Below are 27,900 nucleotides of genomic sequence, written 5' to 3'. Positions count from 1 at the left end.
GTGCCGGGCTACAGCCCGACAGGGATCTCCGTGGACCCTGACGTTTGCGGATGACATTGCGATCTAACGAAGAGCAGGGAGCAGGTGGAGGAACATCTAGAGAGGTGGAGGAATGGAGGTTGGCGGAATACAGGAGAACGGTGAGGCTACGTGGGTGGAGATGAAGAAGGTGGAGGAGTTTAAGTAGCGACCGGTCAACAGTTCCAGAGCAAAGGAGGGTCGGAGAAACATGGAAGGTTAAAAAATAGCAGCTGGAGGAGAAGATGGAGATGGTTTGGTTTGGAGACCTTGGAGAAAAGACAGGAGGTGGAGATGGAGATGTGGAGGTTCCTCTTTTGGAGTGAGGAGGATGGAGAGGATCAGGAATGAGTCCCATCAGAGGGACAGCACTTTGGAGATGAAGATCTGGGTGGAAGGATGCTGAGGTTGGTGAGGTTTGTGGAAGAGAGAGGAGAAGGTTTGATGGCCGTGGAGACCTGAAGGAGAAGAATAAGAGGAAACGACGGCTCAGGCTTCTTGGTAATGCCTTTTGTTTTTATTGGACCACATGCATCCAGACACCACTTACATCAGTGTATAATTGTCGTTGTCATGGTAACAGGTGCGCGTTCTTGGGGGCGGGGCTCCGACGATCCGCCAATCGGAGCGTCGTCGATATCGGAAGCCGTCGTTTGAGAAACGTCCTTTTATTTTCCTCTCAAGGTCCTCCACCATGAGGTAACGATAGTGCAGGTTGTTTTTTTTTTTCTTCTTTAAATATTGTAAATAAAGGCACCGGACAGAAGACGACCACGGCCTCAAATCATAGTCTGGACGATCAAGACAACCAGTGGACAAGAGTACGGAAATCTGAATATTAGCACACGGCAACGGAAGAGGACAAGGTACGAGCTTACACGGCTACAAACAGGATGTTGGCGCGGCCACTATATTTAAACATTCCCATAAACCTTTACATGATATGTTGCCGCGGTGTGTACAAGGAACAGCTACAACACACCAGATCGGACGCCAGTTATTATTGCCAGGATGATTCCCCGCCGGATAACCCGCCAGATAAAAAGATATATAGAAAAGGAAGAAAAAAAATAGAGAGAGTGAGATAGATATAGTCATTTGTAAATCTCTCAGGAAAAAAAAAAAAGCTTTCAGGAAAATGAACCTTTAAATCAGAGGAGTTAATGAAAGTGCATGACCTTAAGAGAACTTGCATTTGAAAGTCCAGCCAGTCTGGAAATAATACAAAAAAAAAAATCAGAAACCTGAAAAATAAATATATTTATATATATGTATATATATATATATATATATATATATATATGTATAGTGCTTTTTTTAAAATTTTGTTTAACCATGTTTTTCTAGAAAACGTTCTGCTACATTCATAATAAAATTCCATAGATTTTAACGTGTAACTTTTGCAGAGTAAGAAAATATAACCGTGTTATATTTCAAACAATCTTTTTTTTTTTTTTTTTTTTTTTTTTAGTGGTCCGATGGAAAAGCCGGAAAAACTTTTCACGATATGTTAACTCATTTATCACAGCGTTCCGCAACATCTTATAATATCATGGTATCGTCGGCATATCCACAACAAGTCCACACTGACAGGAAAATGTCCTTTTTTTTTTTTCTTTCTTTTTTTTCTTTTTTTTTTTTTTTTGCAACGGATCACTCTGCAAATTGCATAATTATTCCAGTACATACATGATAATTCAGAATGATCTCACAGATAGAACACACACCTACATCTAATCTGATGTGCATGCAAGAGCGTTGGATTCCGCGTAAAGCACAGAGTTTGTCGGTTGGTCGCTTCCGTCGCACAATCTTGGAGAAGTGACACCAGGCGAAGTCTAACAAGGTGTTTCTCCAGGTTGTGCGAGAAGAACGGTGTCTACATTTTGCGTTAATCTATCTGATCGGCGAGGATTTTGTGATTTTTCTGTCTGACGGTGGATTTGGAGAAACGATTTTAGATACTCAGAAACACGTCTGCTGAACTCGCTCGGTGTCGGGAAATGATCGAACGAAATGTTTTTTTTTTTAACTTCTATTTGCAAATCACGCCGGGATTCTGTAATAACCCGCTGCGCCTCTGGTTAGCAGCTCAGCGTGACCTTCTTATCTCACATGTCATAATGCACCACCTCCACAAGTGTTTTATTTGAAGATGCAGCATTCTGACACAATAAATGTGTATGTTTTGGTCAATAAATAGAATTATAATGGAAATAGCATGCATGGAAGGAGGTGGAGGTTTGCTGGTGGAGGTGGGAGGGCATCAGGGATCTCCTCTGAGCCCCTTCTTCTTGACTATGGCTGACAGATGAGCTCAGGAAGGGATCTCCGTGATGATGTTTGCAGATGACACTGTGATCAGTGGTGAAAGCAGGGAGCAGGAGGAGCAACATCTCGAGAGGTGGAGGTGTGATCTGGAGAGGGAGGAGATGGACAGAGAGGGATCGTATGGCTACCGGGAGGTGGAGAAGGTGGAGGACTTTAAGATGTGAGGGTGGGAAGAGGTGGAGGAACATCTGCATCAGGTTGGAGAAAAGTGTCAGGCGCCATGAATGAGTTTCAGAAGACAGGAGGCAGAGATGGAGAGGATCCATCAGAGGTCCAGCACATGTTAGATGTTCTGGAGATGCGGTGGGAGAAGCCAGCAGAATCACCTTCATGAATCCTACTTTTACACAATGTGGGTTTTGTTCAAGATATTTCTTACAAAGATTCCCCAAATACTTGATTTCTCAGCAGGTATTAAAGTTCGGAGAAATGTCAGGAATGATGTAAACGTCAGCCGTTCAGCAATTCCACCGATCAATATTTTATTTGTAAGAGACGCCGTGTTCTTGTCGCGTTTACTACGGCCCCGATGTTTTCTTTTTTGCTGTATTCCCCTTTGGTGTTCACCGGAAAATAAAGGACACACACACACACACACACACACACACACACTCGAGGAAGACTTGGGTTAGCATCACAAAGCAACTCCGACTCGACTCCTCTTTCCCGTTTCCCTGGATTTCAATTCACTTTCACTTTCACTTTCACTTTCACTTTCGACAGTTTCACCATCCGACAAAATAAAGTGCGGTGGCGCCGCAGCTGCTACGTTAGCATGCCGGCGCTCCCGCGACATCAACATGCTGATGTTTGGCGGTCGAACCGGTAGCTTAGCATGCTAATTCTAATGTTTGCAAAGGAGCATGAAGTACAACTAGCGGCGAAACCTCCTCCATTGTTGGAGAAAAAAAAAAAAGACCAGACTGTCATTCAAAGATTTGAAGAAAAATTTGCGGGGAATCGTTGAATCCATTTCCAGGGGACCGGATGCAACTTTGAGACAAACGGAGAGGTTTTATGCCGTCAGGGTCATGGTGGATGCCTGAAAATGAGTAATGCGTCTGTATAATAACCGAGTCCGGGACCCGGAAGGAAGCGGTCGCCGCGTTCTGCCGCGCCGGAATCACAGAAAACCTCCAGTCCGATTCCTGCCGGGGGGAAAAAACGAAACAAACGGCGGCTGGATTCCATGCTAATCAGCCCTTCGGACGCCTCCTTGCGTTCCGCCATGTTTTGCGGCGGCGTCCCGGACGCCGGCCCCGCCGAGCCGCCTCGTGACATCATTTCTTGCGTGGTGGAGACGAGCTGGGATTGAATCCTCGTGAGTCTTTTAGGGGCCAAAACACTGAAAAACGCCGGATACGAGGGTTTTTTTTTTTTTTTTTTTTTTGGTCGCCTTTCTTAAGAGTCCGTCGCTCCCGGGTTTACTTCATCCCCCTTCGGAGCATCTGATTGGCCGCGATGAGCATCACGCTGATGATGAACGCAATGGCGAAGGCACAGATCAGGCTTTTGCGCACGCATGTATGTTTCTCCTGCTGCGTCGGGCTCGCTGAGGGAAGATTGAGGAGAACATGTGAGAACATCGGGTGGGAGAAGATCTGACGGAAGTGCGACGGCGTGACCTACTGTCGATGGCCACGTGGGACTCCGGACTGTTCAGGTGGTTCTCCTCGGTCATGATGATGTTCTCGATGTCCTTCATCGTGAGGTGGTCGCGGAAGGTGTCGTAGAGCAGCCTCTTCAGCTCGTCCACGGTCAGTTTCTGCATGTCGCACTGGAGGGAAAGGAGCTTTCATGAGCGGGGAAACCACCCAGGGGACAAATGTTCACTGAGGAACATTTAACATCTACGATGTTCTTCTCTCAACACTGGGCGGCACGGCGGTGCAGTGGTTAGACCAGGGGTGGCAAACGTACGGCCCGTGGGCCACTACCGGCCCGCCAGGGGGTCCAATCCGGTCCGTGGAATTAATCAACAATTTAAAAAAAAACAACATTAAAATCATGAACAACTTTTAAATAAAAATGCAGTTCTTATATTGTCCGCTTTAGCCAGTTTTAGCAACAAGGCTCAACACCATGTGACGCAGAACTTGCAGCAGATGGCAGCAATGCTCCTTCCGGGTCTGTAAATATTTTTTATTTTTATTTTAAAATGAGAAACGGGGACATGGAGTGTTGGGTTTGCCAAGATAAATAGGCCACTTCTTATTTGTTGGTTGAGGTTAATAAGAAACTTGTATGCTCGGCGTGGAAGCAGCAAGTTTCAGTGGCGCTAGGAGACTCGTTATGGAGAAAAATACAACAAAATGCACAGAGAAGTGAAGACAGAAGTGAGGAGGAGTGTTGTTGAAATTGCACTTACTTTTCTTGATGAATCTCTGGTTGTTCATCATGATTTGTTTCAAGCAACGGTTCATCACATAGAAAGACTTTTATAGTGTACCTGCTCTCCTTTACACTAAAAAACGAATGAATAATTCAATGTTTCTTTTATATATCTAACGATATCAGTAGCGTTGGCTTCCACGGATCAGGGTGCTGGAATATGAAGCGATGCCTTCTTGTATTGTTCACTGCCGTGTCCGAGTCTTAAGGCGACGTCCTGTCCAAGCTTCTCCTTGCAGGGATTTCAAGAATGTCACGCTTGTGGAGCCGAGACAAATCGATGAAGTTCTCATGTAAGTATCTCTTGAATTGGGGACTCATCAGACTCGTCTGGACGTCCTGGACTTGAGTCCAACTAAAGCTCATGTCTTTGTCCTTCACCTCCAGCCGACTCCTTCATCGCCTGAGTCATTTCCCGCTTTGACGTCCGGAAACACCGCGAGATACAATCAGCAACTCTGACAAAACATGGATGCTAGTTTTTTGGGCCCAGTGCCCGTCCCCTGCCAGCATCTCTTTGAAAACCATATATATATATATATATGTTCAAATGTATTAAGGTGGAAAGGTGCATCCTTCATTCAAGCTTCTCCAAACTTGTGATTCAATGCAGCACTTAGTGTATTAAAAACACAACAAATCAGTTTAGCGCCGAAGCCATGAAAGCGTCCAAATAACCGAGTCTTTTCCGATTAAGCTTGTTGTAAAGTTATCTCGGTCGACGGGTAATGAGTTGGAAGTCAGAGATTTGATATGAACCTGCAGGAAGTGCTTGCAGAGAGGGAGGTCTCATGATGTAATGAAGACGTTTACCTTCCAAAACACCGAGTCAAAGTCGGCCCCGTGGAATTTATCTGGCATCCCTGCGGCGGAGAGCTTTGGACCGAGTAACGTGACAAACTCCTCGAAGCCAACCTGGCCGTCACCTGATGGAACACAACAGAATGAAACAAATGTGCCGGCGGCGCCCGTCGAGCCACGGGACGCGAGCTCACCGTCCATGTCCAGTCTCTGGATGATGACCTCCAGCTCCACCTCGTTGGGCATGTAGCCCAGGGAGCGCATGGCCATGCCCAGCTCCTGCTTGGAGATGAAGCCGTTGCCGTCTCGGTCGAAAACCTTGAAGGCCTCGCGAATCTCTGTTGGAGGAGAGCAGCGAGCGTGTTAGCGGCGGGAACGGAGGAGGCCCGGAGCTGCCGGCACCTTTCTGGGGGTTTGTTGTGAGGAAAGATCTAGACGTGTTTCGTCACCAAAGGACACCAAGATCGTTCCTGACTTTGTGAGTGCATTATTGTAGTGCCCTTTTCTTCAGGTTGCCCAAGAAGAGCATCGTGCTGTCAGGCCTGCAAACGGTCCTGACAGCAGGAGGCCAGGTTCTGACCGGAGCAGGTCCACCTGAACACCTGACTCCGGTTCTGGCCTCCGTCCGTCTCCGACACTTCAAGGTGTTGGTCCTCCCCTCTGGAATTGCCAATGGAAAAGCACCGTCTGAGCTGGCGAAGCTGCCTACAAGTACACTGCCCTCGCCGGGTTTGACTCTTCTGTGTCCTGATGGTCCAGAAAATGACCGTTGGCGCCAACAGTTTGTTCCTGGACATCAGACCTGATCTGTCGGGTCTTCAAAGCACAGCTGAGGACCCACTTGTTGGCTGCAGCATACAAGTCCAGAGTATCTATTGTCATGATTTGGGTGCAAAAAGATCCCTCACAGATCCAACACAGCTTGTCTGTGTGGAATCCCCCATGTTCTCCCCGACCAAACACAGTCCAAACACATGCAGGAGCTTCACCGGAGACCCTAAATTATCCAAACATGTGAACGATCGGCTGTCTGGGACACGCAGGAGGTCCATCGGAGGCTTCGAACCCGTCCGAGTACTCGTTGCAAGAAAGACAGAACAAAAGAACTGACTGTTTATCTTTGTTTACTTGCGTCCTTCTCCTGAACCTTCTCACATCCTTCGTGGAAGCTGCTTTATTATTATTATTATTTTAACAGCGTAGAACGCCGTTCACCTCTTGATAAGTTCTCTGGTGACTGCACCAGCCATCTGCTGGTCTGCTCGCAGCTTCTGCCAACACCGACAACGGATTTCGCGTCTTTCATTAACCTCAACTTTCTGGTAAACATCGCCATTCGGCTCCTCTCGGCGCCGCCGCCTCCTCCCGCTCTTCTGAAAGAGCAGCGGCGGATCGGACGCGAAGGCGGCGTTTCTTTTTGATGCAGATCCGCTCGTACGCAAGACTCCTCGCCGCTCGCCCGTCACGATCCATAAAGAAACCACAAACCGGCGCGCGGATGTGAAATCTTTGCGCGCCGCGAACAGATTTCAAGGCGGAAACAGGCGAATTCATATCCTTTACCCGACGTGGAGAGCTTGGATGAACTTTATTTGAACCTCATCTGCACCTGAAGTGCCTGACCGTACCAGCTGTTGCCTTCACACATCCATACCTTCACTGGCGCGCAAAAAAAACCCCTGAGCTTTTAATTTGTATGCTAATCCAGCGGCGCGCCCGACCTCGCCGAGTATCTTGTCCACTGGAATGACACACTCCTTGTTTCGGGTTGATAGCCGGTGGCGGCCGGCGTCCCCGCGGGGAAATGGAGGAGGCTGCGGCGACGGGCCGCCGAGGTCCTCCCGGAGTAGCGACACCGACGGCGCGGCACGACGACAGATCAGGCGCAACGTATTTGTCTAAATTACAGCCGGCGGCGCTGCCGGGTTTTGTTATCTTCCTCCGGATTGGACGCGGTGACCTCTGGTTCCTCTGACGAATGATGGATTCACCCGGCGGCTCGGCGGCGGACGGACTGCTGATTGTCTGGCGCTATCAGGAGTGGATGTATCAAAGTAACTAAACAAAGGCTGCGCCGTAAGAATGCCCTCTTTAAAAGCAGTCAACTTCTTCCCTACGGCATCTTCTTCAAGATCAACATGCGCTTTGCAGACGTCCGTCCTCTTGTTCTGCACCAGCAGAAACCAGCGATGTGAAGAGGAAGCCGGAGGAATCAGACCCGAGTCTTGGGGTGATTCTGATTTGACCATTTTGGTGTCAACTTGGACTCCAATAGTCACTTTCGGATGGAAAAGATTGAGGAACTGTTGAAAAAGCCCAGAAGAAGAAGAGGAAGAGGAAGAGGAAGAGGAAGAGGAAGACACCCTGGAGGTGGAAGAATAACAACTATTGGATTGTTGAGGTGTTTAGGTTCAACTTGTGAAGAAGCCCGTTAGCCGTTAGCTAACTCTGCGGTTATTCTGGTCCGAAAGGTAGATGTTCGAAGCAGGACAGAAGAACTTGGACCTCTGGGTCGCTTCTTCTCTCACTGCTGTCCACTTTGTCCCAAGAAAACATCTGAGCAGTGACCAGGGTAGCTTCTAAAACGGCGCTCTACAAGAAGTATCAGGTAGTAGCTTATGAGTTCCGTCCCGCCCGGGAGGAGGAGCTCGGATGGTTCCAGGTTCCCGGGGTTCTTCTGCCGCCTGAATACACCGAGAACCCGCCCGCTTCCTGAGAAGCTTGGAGGAGCTGCAGAAGCTCCGACAATGTTCATCTGCTTGTTTCTCAGAAGCATGACTTGGAATCCGTGATGTTCTGACAGACGTCTTTGGGCTGAAGATCATCGTTGGAAACACGCGCTTTTAAATCCGCTGTGTGAAGAACCCTGCTAGCCGTTAGCTAACGCCACTTATTCTGGTCCAAACTGTAGATGTTCCTCTGCGAGCCGTGGAAAGCCCTCTGAGGTGGAACGGGTCAAAGAGCTCAGAGGTCTTCGGCGCCGCCTTTCTTGCTGCTTCTGTCCGTTTTGTCCCAAGAAAACATCCGAGCCGTGACCAGGATCACTTTTTAAAATGTGGCTCCGCAGTCCATGAGAAGAATCTGCTCGTGGCCTCGGCTGGTGAGCTCCACCAACTGGCACCAAGGAGCTCCAAGGGAAGCCTAGAGACACCCCGCCAGGGAGGAGGAGCTCAGATGGTTCCAGAAGCCCGGGTTCCTGGGGTTCCTCTGCCGTCCGAATGCGGGTTCCTGAGAAGATGCTCGGAAATGCAAAAAGTTCCCGGGGTGAGAAAGTGTCCGAGGACCAGGCACTCCAGAGGAGACACGGTGACTCCCTGACATATTAGATATAAGATGATACAAACAGTGGACCCTTGAGATACCCATCCCTTTAGATACCAGTTTTTTTCAAGATGCAAAACACAATTCCAGCACGTTTTATCCTTGAAATACGAGAAAAAACTTCACGATACGAATACGAGAGCGAGAGAATCAAAATTGGAAACGCCGACACGCCTCATGACGCCGGCGCAGCTTCTGAATGGACTCGCCGCTCTCGCCTTGAGGAACATCTGGCAGCTTCAGCCGCCCCTCGGACACTTGGTCCACCTCGTTGGTACCGGACGCGGATCTGAAATTATTTCCGTAGCATTTTAAGAAACGGGCAAAAGCAAACTTCAAGAGTGTAATCTAGCGACAGCGGCTCAGAGGAAAATTCAACCCAAAAAAGAAAAGCTAGTGAAGAAAACTAAAACTCTAAAGTTAAATGAATTGAACAAAGTTAATAATCATCATAAGTTCATTATAATGTTGATTTTATTGTACGTGTGTGTTTTTGTCTCAGTGTCTTATCTTCTTGGCTTCGTAAGCACAATTTACAACACTTTACAATAACAATGATTTTCTTTTTAATGTCCCTTGCATTATTAATAGCCTTCTTTTTCAGGCTTTTTCCAGATGAATGTCCTTATTTTGTGAGTTTTTGGGTGGTTTGGAATGAATTGATTCATTTTCTGTTACTTGAAATGGAGAAAATTCATTGAAGATCCCAAAAAGAATCCTCCTCCAGACTTCAGGAACAGCTGAATGTGGTATCTTCAGAGCAGGGCTGTCAGATCGCGCCGGATCTGGAATCAAACACCAGCGGGTCTTAAATTGTCAAGAAATTTTAAGAAATTTTTCATCCCATTTTATCATTGAAACACAAAAACAATCATGATACAAATACGAGAGCGAGAGAATCAAAATTCAACTTCTGCACGCTACCAACAAGCGAGCTCCCGCTTCATGACGCCGCCGCAGCTTCTGAATGGACTCGCCGCTCTCGCCTTGAGGAACATCTGGCAGCTTCTGCCACCATCCACCACTCGGTCCAGGTCGCCGGTAGCGTCAGCAGATCTGGCGAGATGTTCCGAGCTCGCTCTCTCACAGAAAAAGTGCAGACCGGCCGTGTTTGAACCCAATTCAACATCTTATGCTGAAATCATTTCCATTTTAAGAAACGGACAAAAGCAAACTTTCTATCCGGAGCGATTCATGATCTGACGGACGTCTTCGAGCTGGAGATCATCGTTGGAAAGGTACCTGCGTGAGAGCACGGCGGCTGGCTTTTATTGCCCGGAAGCTCGTGGACGTTCTTCACCCACGCAACAACAACAACAACCCCGATGAATCACTCTCTCCTGACAGAAAGGTCAGGAGGATCTGTTGGACTTCGTGATTTGTTTCATCTGGCTCTGAAGGTCAGAGGACTTTCAAGTCCCGGCTTTCAGATCTGGGCATCTTCCCCTCCTCCCCCCCGTGAGGAGCTCGAGTTCATGTCGGATTAAACAACAAGGAGTGGGTTTGTGAAGATCCTTCAGACAGTAGGAGGAGGCATCAGGGAGCACAGAAGAAGAAGAAGGAGGAGGTCACCTGATTCCCCAAGATGGCCAAGGTGGATAAGAAAGCGGTTAAAGTGACAACGGGCTGGAGAACCCTGGGAACAAATAAACATCGTAAATCCCGTCCTTCGCCACAAAGTCGGGTGAGTTGGGAAAAACAGTCGCGGCGTCGTTTTGGACGCTTTGCTTTTTCTCCTCCGACGTTTGCAGACGTGAAACATCTCGTGGCGGCAAATTAACAGCGATTAAAGCCGGGATCTTGATCTTCTGCCGTCTCAGAGGCGTCCCTCAAGTCCGGGCGGTTGTCCTCGAAGTGGCGTCCAATCAGGCCATTGTTGTCTGAAGACACTCTGTGGACCCAACCTTCAAGATCTTCTCGTCCTTCAGGGGTCACCACAACCAATCGGCTTTCTCCATCCAACCCTTTTCTCTGTCCTCTTCCTTCACACAATCTCACTTCACTCCATCAGTAGATCTTCTCTCCGATCTTCCTCCAGACCTCCTGGAGCGCCAACCTTTGCATCCTTCTCTTAATATATTCACAATCCCTTTGTCGATGACCCAACCATCTCAGTCTGGCTTGGACCTTCTCTCCGAAACATCTACCACCGGCCGTCCCTCCGATGGACTCCTTCCCGATCCTCTCCATCCTGGTCATTCCCAAAGAAAACCTCCACATCTTCATCTCTGCCACCTCCAGCTCCTGGCCCTGTCTTGTCCTCAAGCCGCTGGACCACACCTTTGAGATGATCCACAGAGACCCGACAGGAGCGAGCGCTCGGTGAGGAAGCACCAGTCCAGGAACCTGGTGCAGATCCCAGCCTTCTGCCTGGACCGGTTGGGGTTAAAGGAGGTAGAAACCAAGAGTCTGATAGAGACAGAAGGTCCAGGAGATGAAGCATACCGTCATCACACCTGGAGCTCCACCGTGCATCTGCTCAGACCATCAGCTCCTCCAACCGTGAAGCCAACACCTCTCAGAACGTTGACGCCTGAAAGGCCGGAAAACATTTGGACTAAATTGCTGCCCAATCATGTTCGGTGGCGGCGGTGGCGGCGCTGACCCGGAACGCCTGGTGCATCTCAAGGATGGCTTAATGCGGGCGGATTACCTCGCCTGGTTACCTCCCTAACTCCAAGGTGAGGTCGTTTAGCTGGTAATGATGACAAACAGCAGCCGCTGACCAGAGGTTTTCCAGACCAGCAGGATTTCACTTCACTGGACACCGAGAGCTCCTGCAGGGCCGCATGAAGGTGAATCCCAAGGGACGCCTCTCGCCGCCGCCGCCGCCGCCGCCACTACATCCTTGAAGAGCGGCGTCCGGAGCGCCAGCGGTCGTTTTTCTGCCGGGTGTCACGACGCCGGTCGCCTCCGTGGGGTTTGGCAGATTGCGAGGTCTGGTTCCTCCGCCATCTTCAGTCAATGTCATGAGCTCGCGGCGCACAATCTGGCATCTTGTAGTCCTGCATCTTTAACGCCCTTCCTGCCGAGACCCGCGTCAGATTCCACGCCGACCGCGACCCCGTCCGACGGGAACCGCAGTTCGGAAGATCGTCCGAATTTTCCCGTCCGGACGTCAAACAAATGAAACAAACGAAGCGGCCTAATTTGCCGCGGCGGCGGGGAAATATTGAATTATTCATAAATCTCCATAATTACACGCAGCTCCCAGATAATCACCGGCTGTCCTGACTCGAGGTGTCGCCGCCGCACCTTCTCAGGAGGACCAGCCTGTCCAGACAAAAACAAGACCCGCTGGTGTTTGATTCCAGATCCGGCGCGATCTGACAGCCCTGCTCTGAAGATACCACATTCAGCTGTTCCTGAAGTCTGGAGGAGGATTCTTTTTTGGATCTTCAATGAATTTTCTCCATTTCAAGTAACAGAAAATGAATCAATTCATTCCAAACCACCCAAAAACTCACAAAATAAGGACATTCATCTGGAAAAAGCCTGAAAAAGAAGGCTATTAATAATGCAAGGGACATTAAAAAGAAAATCATTGTTATTGTAAAGTGTTGTAAATTGTGCTTACGAAGCCAAGAAGATAAGACACTGAGACAAAAACACACACGTACAATAAAATCAACATTATAATGAACTTATGATGATTATTAACTTTGTTCAATTAATTTTACTTTAGAGTTTTAGTTTTCTTCACTAGCTTTTCTTTTTTGGGTTGAATTTTCCTCTGAGCCGCTGTCGCTAGATTACACTTGAAGTTTGCTTTTGCCCGTTTCTTAAAATGCTACGGAAATAATTTCAGATCCGCGTCCGGTACCAACGAGGTGGACCAAGTGTCCGAGGGGCGGCTGAAGCTGCCAGATGTTCCTCAAGGCGAGAGCGGCGAGTCCATTCAGAAGCTGCGCCGGCGTCATGAGGCGTGTCGGCGTTTCCAATTTTGATTCTCTCGCTCTCGTATTCGTATCGTGAAGTTTTTTCTCGTATTTCAAGGATAAAATGTGCTGGAATTGTGCTTTGCATCTTGAAAAAAACTGGTATCTAAAGGGATGGGTATCTCAAGGGTCCACTGTTTGTATCATCTTATATCTAATATGTCAGGGAGTCACCGTGTCTCCTCTGGAGTGCCTGGTCCTCGGACACTTTCTCACCCCGGGAACTTTTTGCATTTCCGAGCATCTTCTCCGGAACCCGCATTCGGACGGCAGAGGAACCCCAGGAACCCGGGCTTCTGGAACCATCTGAGCTCCTCCTCCCTGGCGGGGTGTCTCTAGGCTTCCCTTGGAGCTCCTTGGTGCCAGTTGGTGGAGCTCACCAGCCGAGGCCACGAGCAGATTCTTCTCATCGACTGCGGAGCCACATTTTAAAAAGTGATCCTGGTCACGGCTCGGATGTTTTCTTGGGACAAAACGGACAGAAGCAGCAAGAAAGGCGGCGCCGAAGACCTCTGAGCTCTTTGACCCGTTCCACCTCAGAGGGCTTTCCACGGCTCGCAGAGGAACATCTACAGTTTGGACCAGAATAAGTGGCGTTAGCTAACGGCTAGCAGGGTTCTTCACACAGCGGATTTAAAAGCGCGTGTTTCCAACGATGATCTTCAGCCCAAAGACGTCTGTCAGAACATCACGGATTCCAAGTCATGCTTCTGGGAAACAAGCAGATGAACATTGTCGGAGCTTCTGCAGCTCCTCCAAGCTTCTCAGGAAGCGGGCGGGTTCTCGGTGTATTCAGGCGGCAGAAGAACCCCGGGAACCTGGAACCATCCGAGCTCCTCCTCCCGGGCGGGACGGAACTCATAAGCTACTACCTGATACTTCTTGTAGAGCGCTGTTTTAGAAGCTATCCTGGTCACTGCTCAGATGTTTTCTTGGGACAAAGTGGACAGCAGAAGCAGCGAGAGGAGAAGTGACCCAGAGGTCCAAGCTCTTCTGTCCTGCTTCAAACATCTACACTTTGGAGCAGAATCACCGCCGAGTTAGCTAACGGCTAACGGGCTTCTCAGCAAGGTGAAGATAAACACCTCAACCATCTGATAGTTATTATTCCATGAATGCTGTGGCGGCTTCCACCTCCACGGTGTCCACACCTCTGGTCCGTCAGGGGTTCGTTTTGGAGCGTGGAGCTGAAGGTGCAGGACCCAGTGGTCCATCTCGTGGTCCCTCTCCGCCAGAGGGGATGCACAGCCACAGAAGCTCCTCTGAAGGAGGCTACTTCCTGGAACTATACTGGAACCACACATTTTTGAGAACTTTTTAACTTGAAGACAACAACCGTGGACTGACAGGAAGAAGGACGACTCGTGATGAATCACACGTCCTACTGGAACCATCTGCTGGACGCAAGTGAAGGTCCCTCACGGTGAACGTTGTAGGATCACATTGTCCCTAATATAAAAATCCGAGTTGTTTTTGCAGCATCTCCCTCCATCTAACCTTCTCCTCTCACTTCCTGTCCTTCTTCCCCTCATCCATGAAGCTCCTCTCAGGTCTTCCTCCAGACCTCCTCCACCCTCAGCATCCTTCCCCATCCCTCCTCTGTCCATGTCCGAACCATCTCAGTGTGCCTTCATCTCCAGAACATCTCACACATGCTGTCCCTCAGGTGGACTCACCCTGATCCTCTCCATCCTCCTCGCTCTCACAGAGGAACCTCCACATCTCCACCTCTACTGTCTATCTTCTCCTCAGTGTTTGTGCTCTCACCTTCATCTTCTCTACCTTCTGATACCTTCCATCACCCCTGACACGCCACCCATTCCAACCTGCTTGTTCACGTTCCTCCACCTCTTCTCCACCCCGTCCATCGCTCTGGACTGTTGACCCTCAGAACTTAAACTCCTCCACCTTCTTTATCTCCGCTCACCGTTCCTGTCGGGTTCCTCTCAGGTTCCTCTCGTCCACACATGTATCCTGTCTTGCTCCCGCTGCTCTCTCCAGATCATACCTCCACCTCTCTAGATGTTCCTCCACCTGTTCTCTGCTCTCACTGAAGATCACACTGTCATCTGCAAACATCTCGGTCCATGGAGATCCCTGTCTAACCTCATCTGTCAGCCTGTCCATCACCACTGAGGACAAGAAGGGGCCCAGAAGGTTCCTCCACCTTCTCCATCTCCCCGTAGCCTCACCGTTCCTCTTGGGTTCCTGTCCTCCACACATGCACATCCTGTTTTGCTGCTGCTAACCTTCATCCCCGTCCTCCTCGGAGCAAACCTCCACCTCTGGAGATCTCCTTCCACCTGCTCTCACTGCAGATCACAGTGTCGTCTGCAAACATCATCTTGGAGATCCCTTTCTAAGCCATAGCAAAGAAGAAGGGGCTCAGAGGAGATCCCTGATCCACCTTGAACAAAAATATGGACTGCATTTAAATTGTCCGCATGAATATGTGGCCTGAACCAACAAGCTAACACGCAAGCTAGCTAGCTAGCTAGCTAACTAGCTAACCAGAACTGCTTGTAAACAATGATTCGCATGAATTCAAGAGGTCGACAGACCCATAAAAACCCCTGCTTTAATCTAAACCAGTTAAAAGTGAAAGTCGCTACCAGCTAGTTATGATAGTTACCATCCTCTGAGCGTTTGCGTTTCCTGATTTCCTTGGATTTTCTGGCGGGTCGTCACTCTAAGCACACAGATGGTTGCACTGATGAAAGGGATGCAAATGAATGCGTCGGGGAAGAAAAAAAAAAAAAAACTGTCCTCCTTCTCAGAAAGAGGAAAAAAAAACCCAGATTAGCGAAGCTTGCGGCAAAAGCCCGACGTCACGTCCAGAGACGTCCGGATCGCTCCGGCTTAATTGGCGAAGTGAGGATGTAAATTTCCTAAACACAAGAGCGTAATTGACTCATTAAGGTAGTTACCGCAAATTGGTCGGGGGAAATAAAACAACAACAAAAAAAAAAGAGGACAAGCGATAAATCCCAGCGTTTCCTTCAGAGGAGGAACCGTTAATAATGTTTTGATGACGCTTTGACGAGAAGGACGAGAAGGATGGGGAGAAGAAAACAAACAAAGATGAATCCCGTCCGTCAGAAGGGGTGTGAATGGCGGCGAGGCGACATGAACCTCCCAGGAGGTCGCGGAGATGCTCATGAGGGACCAGCGGGTTTGGTTCTGAAGCTAAAAACAAGAAGATTCAGTAGATCCGATGTGTGATCAGTCCGATCCGCTCGCTGTGTGATTAGCTGAGCGAACATCTCCTTTGGGGGCTCGGCGCTCTTCTGGGGTCTCCAGGGACACGTTCACGCCTCGTTCGTGCAAGAACTGATGAATTCATCTCGGCTGGAGGTCCGAGAAGGAAACCGAGGCGGTTTGGATATCAAGAGCCAGAAGGAACTCGCCCGCTCGTTCTTTCGTTCGTTCTCGCGGCCGCTAATCCTGCTTTCGGAGTCGTCGGAGACCAGGAGCCATCCTGGACCAATCAGAGCCTCGTCCAACCGTCCACCCTCTCATCCTGGACCGTGGAGGAACCCCAGGCAGACACGGTGAGAACATGGAGACTGGGAATCCGACCCGGACCTTTTCGCTGTGCCGCCGTGATTTCCGAGTCTGATTTGGGAAACGTTATGCTAAAGCTAGCATCTGCAGGACGCGTCTCCATCCGAGACCAACTTCATCCACGTTGGTGACGCCCGCCAAAGCCGGACCCGTGAATCCCTGAGAAAGCGTGAGAAAGGCCAGAAGGTTTTCCCCTGTTGCTCACATCGCATTGGAGCTGGAGAACCCTGAGGAACCCTTCGCAGATACGAGGAGAACATGGAGACTCCACACTGAAAGGAACCTGGAGGGAATCCAAGCAGGGACCTTCTGGACACACCTTCTGGGACCTCAGTCCTTCCTCATCTGACCTCCATGAACATCCCATAACTTCACCGTGTTCCACCTGAATCTTACACCACACCTTGCATCCAGTTTCTGCACACACACACACACACACACACACACACACACACACACACACACACTCTCCAGCTAATACGTTAGCCACGCCGCAGTCGGGTGATGTATGTATGCCTCCTCCCGGCCTCTAATTGGATCTCATTATTCAGAGACGGCTCGTCGTCGGAGATCTTCATGTCGACGTCGGTTCTTCTTGTTCCTCGTTCCTGACCTTGTGTTTCTGCTAAACCTCCAGCTGACGCTTCATATCCGGTCTGCTGTCAATCAATCAAGCGAGGAGGCAAACCTATCGAGGCCACGTTCTTCTACCCGTCCTTCCATCTAACTTCACGCCTTTTTCCATCTCTTAACCCGAATCAGTCACAAACACATCGCTAACAAACAGCCCTCCTGGTGGCATCTCCTCCCCCACCCTGGATCTTCAAGAGTTCCCACCGTACCACGTCTGGATTTATATTCGTGTTCCGCGACCTGTCAGGTACTCCTCAACAAAAACAAACAAACGGAAATAGGTCAAAAATGAAGCGTCCCGTGGGGAGGTGAACACACCCGGTCTGTGCTTGTGGAAACCTTCTTGTCGTGGCAACTGGACTTGAATTTCCTCACTTGAAGATGTTTCAGCCCTCAGCAGAGAGGCGTCTTCACTTCTAATGACCTGTGTGGAGTTCCTGAATAGAAGTGCCAGGTTTTTGGGCGGGTCGAGGTGACGGCAGCTGGTTTTGCAACTTGAAGAGTTGATGTGCAGAAGCTAGCTGTGAGGAGGTTGCTATGCTAACGGGGGTGTCGTTGGTTGGAACAGAAGAGCAACTCAGTGGGATAACCTGGATGTGAAAAGGTAAGGCCAAACAAAGAGGGAAACCTGTTGGATCCCATGAACCGAGGCTCATGTGGACGTCACCAGGACTGCTTCTGGTGCTGGGTCTGGTGCTGGGTCTGGTGCTGGGTCTGGTGCTGGGTCTGGTGCTGGGTCTTCCCTGGTTGTTTGGAGGCTGCAGACCGGGCTGGTCCGTGGGTGCAAACCCATCTTGGTATTGATCCGCCACGGCGTGGTATGTTTGTGAAAGGTCGTGTCTGAGGCTCCTGAAACAGAGAACTCATCTGTTTGGTCGCCAAAGATGGCTTCTTGGACTCCTCTCTCCAACCATCTGTCTTCTCTGGACACATGGACATTGCTGTCCTCAGAGGAGTTGTCCTTGTCCTTCAGGTGTAGGTGGACCGTGGTGGAGGCTCTCCTGTGTCGTTGTTTGGTCTCCTGGATGAAGACATCTGAGATCCTCAGTGACGCTGCGTCTCCATCTTCTCGCAGGGTGTTTGGTCCTCAGGGTGCTCCTGTTCTTCCCTCAGGGTTTGAAATGTACCGGTATCTGGTGTTTGTCAAACTCCCTTCGGAGTTTCTTCAAACCACCAGCAACATACAACGATATGACGACGTTCTTTCGTTTGTCGTCGTCTTCCTCCTGTTCTACGTTCCTGTGTTTTTTCTGATTTGGCGAAATCCCAGTTAGGCCTCGAGGCTTTCCTAATGAGTTGTATTTCGATCTTTTGTTTCCTCCGCCGGTTGATGGGATGTTCTTGCCCCGGTGGTGTAGATTTCTGATCACCCCCCGGTTTGTGGCGTGTCGAGAAGTAGATACTGGTTGACCTTTTCTTCTCAGACAAGAATTAATCTTTTAGACGCCGTTTGAAGGAGCCGCCGGCAGCGCTGGACCGTCCCGCCGATTCGGACGGTGGTTTCTTCTCCGCCCCCTCGTTACGGCGGCCCCCCGTCGGACCCGCCGATGCCGCAGAGACGTGACCGGAGTGCTAATGTTTGACGGCGACCTGCTGCAAAGGTCCTGCAGGCAGAGAAACCCCTGCTGTCCACAGCGCTAACGCCGCCGCCGCCGCCACCTGCACTACTATGCTAATGCTCCGGAAGTGGCCTGACCTTGTCTGGTCTCCTTGAGAGAATGCAAAACTTGACAGGAGGTCTCTGATCCTGGGCCTCATTAGGAGATTCCTTTTTGCAAAACCGAATCGAAGGTCTAGTCCAGCGGCTCTCGGTGAATCACGACCGTCCAGACGTCTGCGGACGCCTTCGGGAAGAGAAGTTCTAAGATGCGCAAAGTCAAAGTTGATTCCAGGAAGTAGCCTCCCCCAGGGGAACCTCTCAAAAACAAACCACCGGAGCAGAAGAAGAGGAACTCGAGGTGGAAGCTGCCACAGCGTTCCTTCAATAACAACCGTGGACCATCAGCTGGTCTGAGTGTTTTTATCTTCACCCGTTGGCCGTTAGCTAACTCTGCGCTTATTGTGGTCCAAAATGTAGATGTTCCTCTGCGAGCCCTGGAGACCCTTCTGGCCAGAAGATCTCGGACCTCTTTGCTGCTCCACATCTCGCCGCTTCTGTCCATTTTGTCCCAAGAGAACATCTGGGGGCGTTGTGTCCAGGAGACGGAGCTGGTTTTCCTGGAGCCCGAGGTGGATCCATCAGACTTCATCGCGCCTTGCTTTCACCGTTCTCAGTTAGCATTCTGTCGTTCTGTTGTCCACATCTCCACATCTCCGCCTCCTGCTTCCCTGTGAATCTCCCTCCCGTATTCCTCTCATCAAGCGCTCACAACCCCGACTACTTTCCGCTTATTTCCTCCAAATTCTCCTCTAAAAGTGATTTTTGGTGGCTGATGCCCAAGAGAGGTCTCCTCTGACTGCTGCAATTTGAAACTCCGCTGATGTTTCATCATCGAGATCCAGATGAGAACATGAAATATGAAAGCGGTGAAATGTTTGTTTCCATTGTCCTACTTTTTAATCTTGAAATCCATCGATGAAAAAAGAAGGAGACATCTGCCGGAGGGTTGGAAGGTGCTGATCGACCAGGTTCCTTCACACGTTGATGGTCTTCTTGATGTCGTCCACATTTTCTGCTTATTTACAATTAGTGTGAATAACAATTTACAATGATTCTTTGCTTTTTATAACACCACTACATAACTTGCTATTCATGCAATCTTGAGTGGCTTGATGGATTATAAAGGAGTTTCTGCAGAGTGTTAGCGGCTAGCCTTCAAATGATCGGTTGTTAGCATAGTTAGCATTTAGCATAGTTAGCTAAATGCTATACGCCGGGCCGTCATTCAGCTGAGACTGACTCCGCCGTCCTTTCTGTGTTGAAAACCCGATACTGGCCGCCCTTTTTCCGCCTGTTTGACGGCTTTTGTTGCCGCCGTTCCCCCGGAAATTTATCGAGAAAGTCTCGTTCCGTTATTCCGACGTGCACATTTTGCGCCGTAATTTTGCACGGGAACTATTTGGCGAGTAGAGCGGACCGATGCGTCACAAAATGAAAGAGAGACGGCGTTGTTTCCGTTCGCCAGCTGCACGTCATATTGGATTGTGCTACATTTGCTTGCGCGGTGTTAGCCTAGCTGAGCGACAGAGGTACTCATGTAGAGGTACTTATTCTATTATCATTCTTATTATTATTTATTCACTTATGTACCTGATTTCTAATTTGAATTAGGGGTATCTCTATTGAATTTTAGATTTGTTTCTATTTCCTGTCATTTACGGACTATTAGCCGCTACTTTTTTCCCACAATTTGAACACTGCAGCTTTAACAACCATGCGGCTAATCGATAGATTTTTGGGGGGCTAAGGAGCTTCACCCCGCTAAACATTTAGCCTCGTCACATCCGACCGATGAAATTCTGAGGTCGCTCAATTCCGACGCGGAAGAAGACGACTTTTATTGGTTTTAGCGCGCGGGAGGAGGAGCGAGATAGCCATCAGCTGGCGGAGGACAAAGCGGGGATTGAAAATGGATGGAATTTTCCGTGTCTTATTTATTATTCATCTTTTTCATCAGCACTGTTTGGAAAAAAAGCATTTCCAGTACATATTTGTGGATGTTACCGGTATATATTTAATTAAAAGTAAAAAAAAAAAATGTTTCTGTGTAATTATATATATTATATATATATAGATTTGTTGAGTTATTTTCAGCAGGTGCAGCTTATATTCCGGTGCCCTCGACAATCTGAAGATGAGGGTATTTGTAACGTGTAAAGCACATGAATCGGGTGACGTGGTGTCTTATAAATTAATGACATCGGTAAAAACGACGCCTTTCCATTTCTTTTGGAAGCAAACGTGAATCGGTGTGGGACGTCACACGGGTTCGGGTCGGTCGCGGCGCGAGGTGACGCAGGAGAAGAAGAAGGACTTCGCATTAGAAAAGGCCCTGCTGTAAATGTGCTGCACCATCTCCTAATAGGTATAGCTGGGGGGGGATTAGCCTGAGATGAATGCTAGCCCACGTCAGCCGCCGCCGCCGCCACAAAAAAAAAGAAAAAAAAAACACCACAAGAGCCGTCGCTATGGAAATCCAGCACAATGTTCAGAGCGGAATTCTTTGCGCTGAAATGTCAAGAGCGAGAATGTCCCTTTTTTTTTAATTTTATTTTTTTATTTTAGAAAGCACTAAAAGCCGAGAGGGCGGCAGAGAGGAAAAGAACATCCCGGGCCCTAGAAAGCTCCAGAAAGTGTCAGTAGAAGCCGTTAGAAAACAGGATGGGGGTCTGAAGCTCCTGCTGACCTGCAGATTAACATCCACGTTTTACGGGTCAAAACCTGCCGACCCACTCCGGGTGAAGGTGTTAGTAACCATGGCGATAAAACTCGCCAACAGCCTCGCTAAAACATCCATTAGCGGTGGTTGAGAGACGCCACGGCTTTGACGCGGCGTCGCACTTACAACATTATTGCGATCTTGTAACATCTAAATAAAACCTGTTGAAATATTTTTGTCGCTCTTAATAAGCGACTGCGCAGAGACGATTGTGTTTTCGCTTTTTGTATTTTCGCTTTTCGCTGTATTTTAGCTAACTATGCCGGTGCGTCATTTAAGTTTGGCTTTTTTTTCATAAATACAAGAAGTACTCAAACGGACACTGAGTATTTTGCTTCAAAGTAACCTTCAACCCAATATCATTATTTTTCGGAGTTCAAAAATGTTTAGTTGCGTGCAGAAATGTCATTTTGTTTTTTTCTTCACTTCATCGATTTAAAAAAATGCAACACATATTTTGTTTTGTTTGTTTTGTAGCCTTACTTGCCGTGTTCATTCGTTTTAAATTTCAACATTTTTTGGAGCTCCCAGTGGCCGATCACCACAAGGATAGCCCCCCCACACACACCACACACACCACACACACACACACACACACACACACACACACACACACACACACACACCACATGACACTCAGTGCAAGATTAGCAGTGTAGCTCATGAATGAATGAATGGTCTTACACAGCCTGACACAGTTGACAAATTCAGTTTACTCACTTTGAGATGCCTTTTGACTCGCTGTGTGTGTGTGTGTGTGTGTGTGTGTGTGTGTGTGTGTGTGTGTGTGTGTGTGTGTTACCAGACCGTCCCTTGCAAACTTCACAAAGACTGAATGACAGCCTCACATTTAATTACTCCAGATCCTTGGTGACTCTTCAAAGTTGTTGTTATTTTATTGTTTACGTTCCCCCTCCCGTTCGGGCCGCGAATAAAAGCCGTCTGTCGTCCGCGGACGCCAAAGTAAGGACGAAATCCCGTAATCAATTAACATCTTGTAAATGACGTCTGCCTGGACGGTAATGACCAGACATTACTCTCCTCCCCGGGAGGACGTTTCGCTCTTCGCCGTTGTTGCCGTGGGAACGCTACACCGTGAATGACAACTGTCACTTTTTTTCCCCTTCTTGTTAACCTTGTTGTTGTTGTTGTTATTGGCGAGGACAAAACGTGGACGTTTAACATTGACTCGATCTCATCGCCGAATGTTTATCTGATGGCGCCGTCGAGTGTAAACTCATCCATTTCCCAAACAAGCGACAGATCGGGAACCTTTGCCGCCGATAGAATGACACGCGAGGACTTTTTACGACGCGGCTAAACACCTTCCATCTGTGCTGAGAGCTAAGCTCGGCGGCGGCGGCGGCGGCGGCGGCGGCGGCGGCGGCGTCCCCGTCCTCTGCGCCGCTTAGTTCCTGTTGTGTTGGCGTCCTTCCGCTGCGGCGACGGCTGACAGCGAGCCTCGCCGACGCCGCGGCCAGCCAGCCGTAAAATGAGATTCTTATCTAAGTCGACGTGTGGCGTTAAGATATCCGTCTGTTTACTAGGATTTGCGGCGGCAGCAGATCCTTTGCTGTTTGAAATGGAGTACAAGTGAACGCTAGCATCATTAGCTAACCGTTTGTTTACCGACTGGAAGGCTTCTCGCGTGGCCGCTGTTGTTATTCCTAATAATCCCGACCTTCAAACCGCCTCTATCTCCATCTCGCGCCGTCTCTTTGTCCACTTTTTACCCCGACTGGTCGAGGCAGAAGGTTTCCGTCCGAGGTTTCCCTCCCGCTAAAAGCCGGTGTTTTCCGAGTGGCGTTGCCAAACGCCTGCTCCCGGGGCGCCGGAGATCACCTTAAAGAGTTCGCTCGACAGGGAAAGTGTCTTTGGACGACTGTGTTGTGATTTGCCGGCCTAGAAATAGAATAAATAAATCTTGCTAATGTGCTAAAACCCCCCGTGAATACGAGAGGCCGGCATTTACAGTGAGTGGCCGCGTAAATCCAAACATCAATTGGCGCTGGCGGAGCGCCGCCGCCGCCGCCGCCATCGATCTCTCCTTTCACGGAGGCCCTCGGGTGCATCGCGCTCAGGAAAACGGGAAGCACTTGCGGCTTCGTACTCGACAGAAGCGCGAGTGCGTCGAAGGCAACGTTCTGAAGCGTAGCGCTTTGCTACCATTCAAGTATTCTCCCATTTGACAGGAAGGGACCGGAAGCCGGTGCGAGGGAAGAGCAGGACGTCTTGGCACTGACCCATCCCTACCTGAGCAACCATCTGCTCGCAAAAAAAAAAAAAAAAAACAAACATCCCGGACGACCGCGGATTGCTGAAACGCTCCGGGTCCGCCGTCGGCCCAGAAGCTCGAAAAGGATAAACCGCCCTTCCGCCGTTCGGCCAAAGAATACCGTCCACCTGTTGCGTCCCGTCTGAACCCTGCAGAGAAGGTGCCGAGGAGCCGGCGTCCTTGGACGGGACAGGAATTCATGGAATTCTCTGCAGATGTTGAGAACGTTTACAAATGGAAGGGTGAAAAAAAGAGCAGCTCGCCGTCACGCCGAGCGCAGCGCGCCTCGTATATTAGCAGTACTTTTCATTCATTTATTCATTCATTCACTCGTTCATTCATTCATTCATTCATTCACTCATTCGTTGTTGATTCATTCACTGATTTGTTCATTCATTCACTCATTCATTCATTCATTCACTGATTTGTTCATTAATTCATTCACTCGTTCATTCATTCATTCATTCATTCACTTATTGTTGTTCATTCATTCATTCATTCACTCACTGATTTGTTCATTCATTCACTCATTCATTCATTCACTCATTCGTTGTTCATTCATTCACTGATTTGTTCATTCATTCATTCACTCATTCGTTGTTCATTCATTCATTCTTTCATTCACTGATTCATCCATTCATTCATTACTTATCTACGGCGCTTATCCTGCAGCCAGAGCTCTGGAGGTTGTGGACCGGTGGATCCATTCACCCTTTCATTCATACAGACGTGCAACCATTCACCCTCTCACTTGGGTCATAAACAGAAAAGCAACATTCACTCATTCATTCCCGTCACAGCAACGTACAACCATTCACCCTCTCGTTCATGTTATGTAGAGACAACCGGGCATTCACTCATTCATTCACGTGTTGCTTACAGATCTGCAAGCACTCACCCTCTCACTCTGTTCACAGAGACAAACATCACCCTCTCATTCAGACATTTCACAGAGCAGCTGTTCACCTTCTGACTCATTTCATAAAGAGGAGAAGCGACATTCACCCTCGCGCCGACGTCGTACGCGGACATACAAGCGTTCACTCATTCATTCACACGTCGTACGCGGACATACAAGCGTTCACCCTGTCGTTCACGCCGTGCAGAGACGAATCACCTCGGCCTCTCGTTCACACGGAACACTGAGACGTGGCGGTTCACCCTCTCATTTCAAATGTAGGACGAAGCGATTCCGCCGGGAAAGAGGCGACGACTTGCGGCGGCGACGACTTGCGGCGTCGGACCGTCAGATCGTCAGACTGCCAGACAGCCCTTGCCCTCTCTCTCCTCGCTGCCTTCAGGGGCCGTCGTGAGATTCATTTATTTATTTAGTTGTTTGTTTATTTTCCCCCGCAGACACCGAGGCGTTTGTGCAGACAGGCATCATTTTTATCTGCCCTGTGGGAGCAGAGACCAACATCGCCGAGGCTTTGGAGAGCTGGATCTATAACACCTGTTACACCGCAAAGTGTGTGTGTGTGTGTGTGTGTGCTGCAATATCTCAAAAAGTAACAGATTAATGGTGTAATAGTTCAGGTGCTTTTTTTTTTGTTATCCTTAATGTTTCCAACAGTTTTAAGCCGGCGTGATGTTATTAAACAAGCCGACAGCTCGAAACAGAAGCAGGCTGTCCTCTGATTGGACGGAACCCAGGGAGAAATCCCACGGGATTTAAATGTTATGAATTTTAGTGAATTCTGCACCGAAAAGCATCGGACGGTCGTCGTCAGGGAGACGGATCCGTCGTCCGGGACGCTTTTTCCGGTCATTTTTCGTTGGACACGTGGAGCCGGGAATCCAACCGCCAACCTTTAAAGGGTCCATCCTCGCCGCCGCCGCCATCCGCGGGGGTTTGGGCTCCGAGCCTCCCCGCGCACCGCCGCCGCCGAACAGCGAGCCTGGATTTTCAAATTATTTGGGGTTCGACCTTGCTGCCGACCTTTTAATGAGCAACCGGCTTTCCAATCCAAACAGTCAGACGGCGGGCGGGAGGAGGGGGAGGCGGGCGGCTACGAGCAGTAGGGGGCGCTACATCGCCAGCGCGCCGCTGAAAGCGTCTCCTGGATCCCGTATCCCGGTGGCCGAGGATGTTTTTTTTCAGGAGGCGGATTTTAACAGAGCCACCTGGTTTATTTTTGACGTTATTGTTACCAACCAAAAAAAAAGAAGCGCCTCTCAAAGTGGAATTTATTGCACTTCACTGATTGGTTTGTAATCTATCCCTCCGGATCAGACCAAACATGGCGGCGCAGACGATACGTCCAGGGGGAGCGCCGTTAGCCGCTACCGTAAACATGATTAGGGAGAATAATTGCGGGAGTTGAGCAATCGGGGAACTTTGGACCGACGGTAATTACAGATTCAGCGGCTAAAACAATATTTATTGTCAGGCTCGCCGAGAGGAAGGAAGGGGCCGGAACAGGAAGTGTCGGGGAGACGGGGTGACGTTTGAGGGGCGCAGATAATAGAAGAGTCTTTGGCACCTTCAGCAGAAAGGGCTGCTTAACACTCTGAACGCGACCTGAGGGGCGGCTCGCCGTTTCCTCCCCCGGCGAGGTGGGAGGCCAACGCCAACCTCAATTAATCCTCCATCTCTTTGTGGTCGGAGGCGTTGCCCCCCCCCCCCCCCCCCCCCGACGAGTCGCCATTGTTTCAATCTCTTCATATCGAAACCTTTTAATTAAATTTGTGTCGTCAGCGCAGATAGCGGATTTTCAATGTCAAACGTCCGTCTCGAAGCAAGGGCAGGCAGCTGGGTTCGGGGGGGCAGGGGGGGGGGTACAGATGGATGGGGGGGGGGCGGAGGGGGTGGAATTCCCTTCGCATAAAAGGACTTTGCGATATCAAATCTGATATGACTTATCTGTCCGGCGTGGCCAGCTGTGCTTCCTCATTGTAAACCGGTTTCTAAAGGGGGGGTGCTGGGGGGGGGGGGGGGGGGGGGGGTTGGCTCGGCGGCGACATCAGGTCATTGTTGTATTATTGATTGCGGAAAAAGGAAATGTCATACGTCAAAGCGAAGGAGACGAGAGCGCAAGATTAATAGCATGAGAGGGATGGATTTTCTCTCTCTGTATGCAGACGATGTTGTCGTATTCTGACCCGTTTGACTTGAAAACGCCGTCGAAGGCGAGGTTTAATCAACGAAGGGGAGAAATTTGGGGGTCCCGAGTCGAGTCGCGACCCGTTTTTGTGAGCGAGTTTTCCTGAGGAGGCGGAATCCAGAGCGGGAAGCTGATTTTGTAGATTTCTGTCGAAAGTGAGACGTCACGACATCCTTGACCCCGACGCTCCGCGGCGAGTTTGAAAGGTCACAGCCTCGGGAGGCCATCTTTGCAAATTAAAAGTGAATTAAATATTCATAAACTGCAGGTTTTAGCTGAGGTAGAAAGATCAGGTGAGTCCATCCTCCCTTTTTCACCGCGAGGAGGCTCCGAGCCTCTTCTTCTTCGCCTGAAGACGTCAAACCAACCATTGGAAGACCTCAAACGCTCGGGGTCCAGCTGCAGACCCATCGCACCCGGACATCCAACCGCTCACTTTCTCATTCACACGTCTGGACCAGAGAGGAACCCAGAGGAACCCGGAGGAACCCGGAGGAACCCGGAGGAACCTGGAGGAACCTGGAGGAACCTGGAGGAACCCCGCTAAGACACGGGGCGACCGCGGAAACGCCGCCCAGAAAGTGGTAATAGAACCGAGGACCTTCTGGCTGTGAGCTGGAAGCCCTGACGGCTGCACCCACATCCTGACCGAGTGAAGATCAAGAGCCAAAAAAACAGAAAGGACCAAAAAATCCCTTTAAAAATCACAAATGAAGATTAAAAACAAAGCAGAGACGCGGCTCGAACGGGAGCGCGGACGGTAAGAAGAAACGGATTGTTCCTCTCCAACAAAGTGAAGAGGAGCCCGGAGCTCCGCGGGGTCCCTGCGGGGTCCCTGCGGGGTCCCTGCGGGTCCCTGCTGGGTCCCTGCGGGGTCCCGGCCGGCGGACTCACCCTCCACCTCGTCCTCTGGCAGGCTGACGGGGCTCCGGTAGGTGAGGACATCCGGGATAGTGCAAAGTCCCTTGTACATGAACCTGGTGGTCACGGCGCGCACTGGCATCTCTGCGTGGGGAAACCAGCGGCGGCGGCGCGGCGTGCATAAACCCTGCTCCCGCAGCTGCAGCGCACACCCACGGCGGCCGCGCCTCCACAGACCCACGGAAAAAAAAACAAAAACAAAAAAAAAAAAAAAAAAAAAAACG

The 27,900-nt window shown here is 49.7% G+C and overlaps 1 protein-coding gene and 1 long non-coding RNA gene across 2 annotated transcripts; one reads left to right on the top strand and one right to left on the bottom strand.

Annotated features, from left to right (window-relative positions):
• Positions 1–513: 513 nt before the first annotated feature.
• cabp7b (calcium binding protein 7b) lies at positions 514–27,900 on the bottom strand. The gene is made up of 5 exons (XM_086151773.1): positions 27,650–27,900; positions 5,736–5,879; positions 5,554–5,666; positions 3,979–4,126; positions 514–3,901 (listed from the first exon to the last, which is right to left on the bottom strand). Exons 1-5 carry the CDS (start codon positions 27,756–27,758, stop codon positions 3,774–3,776), a joined length of 642 nt encoding a protein of 213 aa, XP_086007899.1. The 5' UTR covers positions 27,759–27,900; the 3' UTR covers positions 514–3,773.
• Positions 3,718–6,491, top strand: LOC147230868 (uncharacterized). Its single transcript, XR_015106556.1, has 2 exons — positions 3,718–5,033; positions 5,128–6,491. It is a non-coding gene; the product is annotated as an uncharacterized LOC147230868 (long non-coding RNA).

This window comes from Fistularia commersonii, chromosome 9, assembly GCF_037954325.1.
Source record: "Fistularia commersonii isolate RoL2024-O1a breed Wild chromosome 9, RoL_Fcom_v1.0, whole genome shotgun sequence".
Taxonomy (NCBI): domain Eukaryota; kingdom Metazoa; phylum Chordata; class Actinopteri; order Syngnathiformes; family Fistulariidae; genus Fistularia; species Fistularia commersonii.
This window is presented reverse-complemented; position numbering and strand designations above follow the sequence as displayed.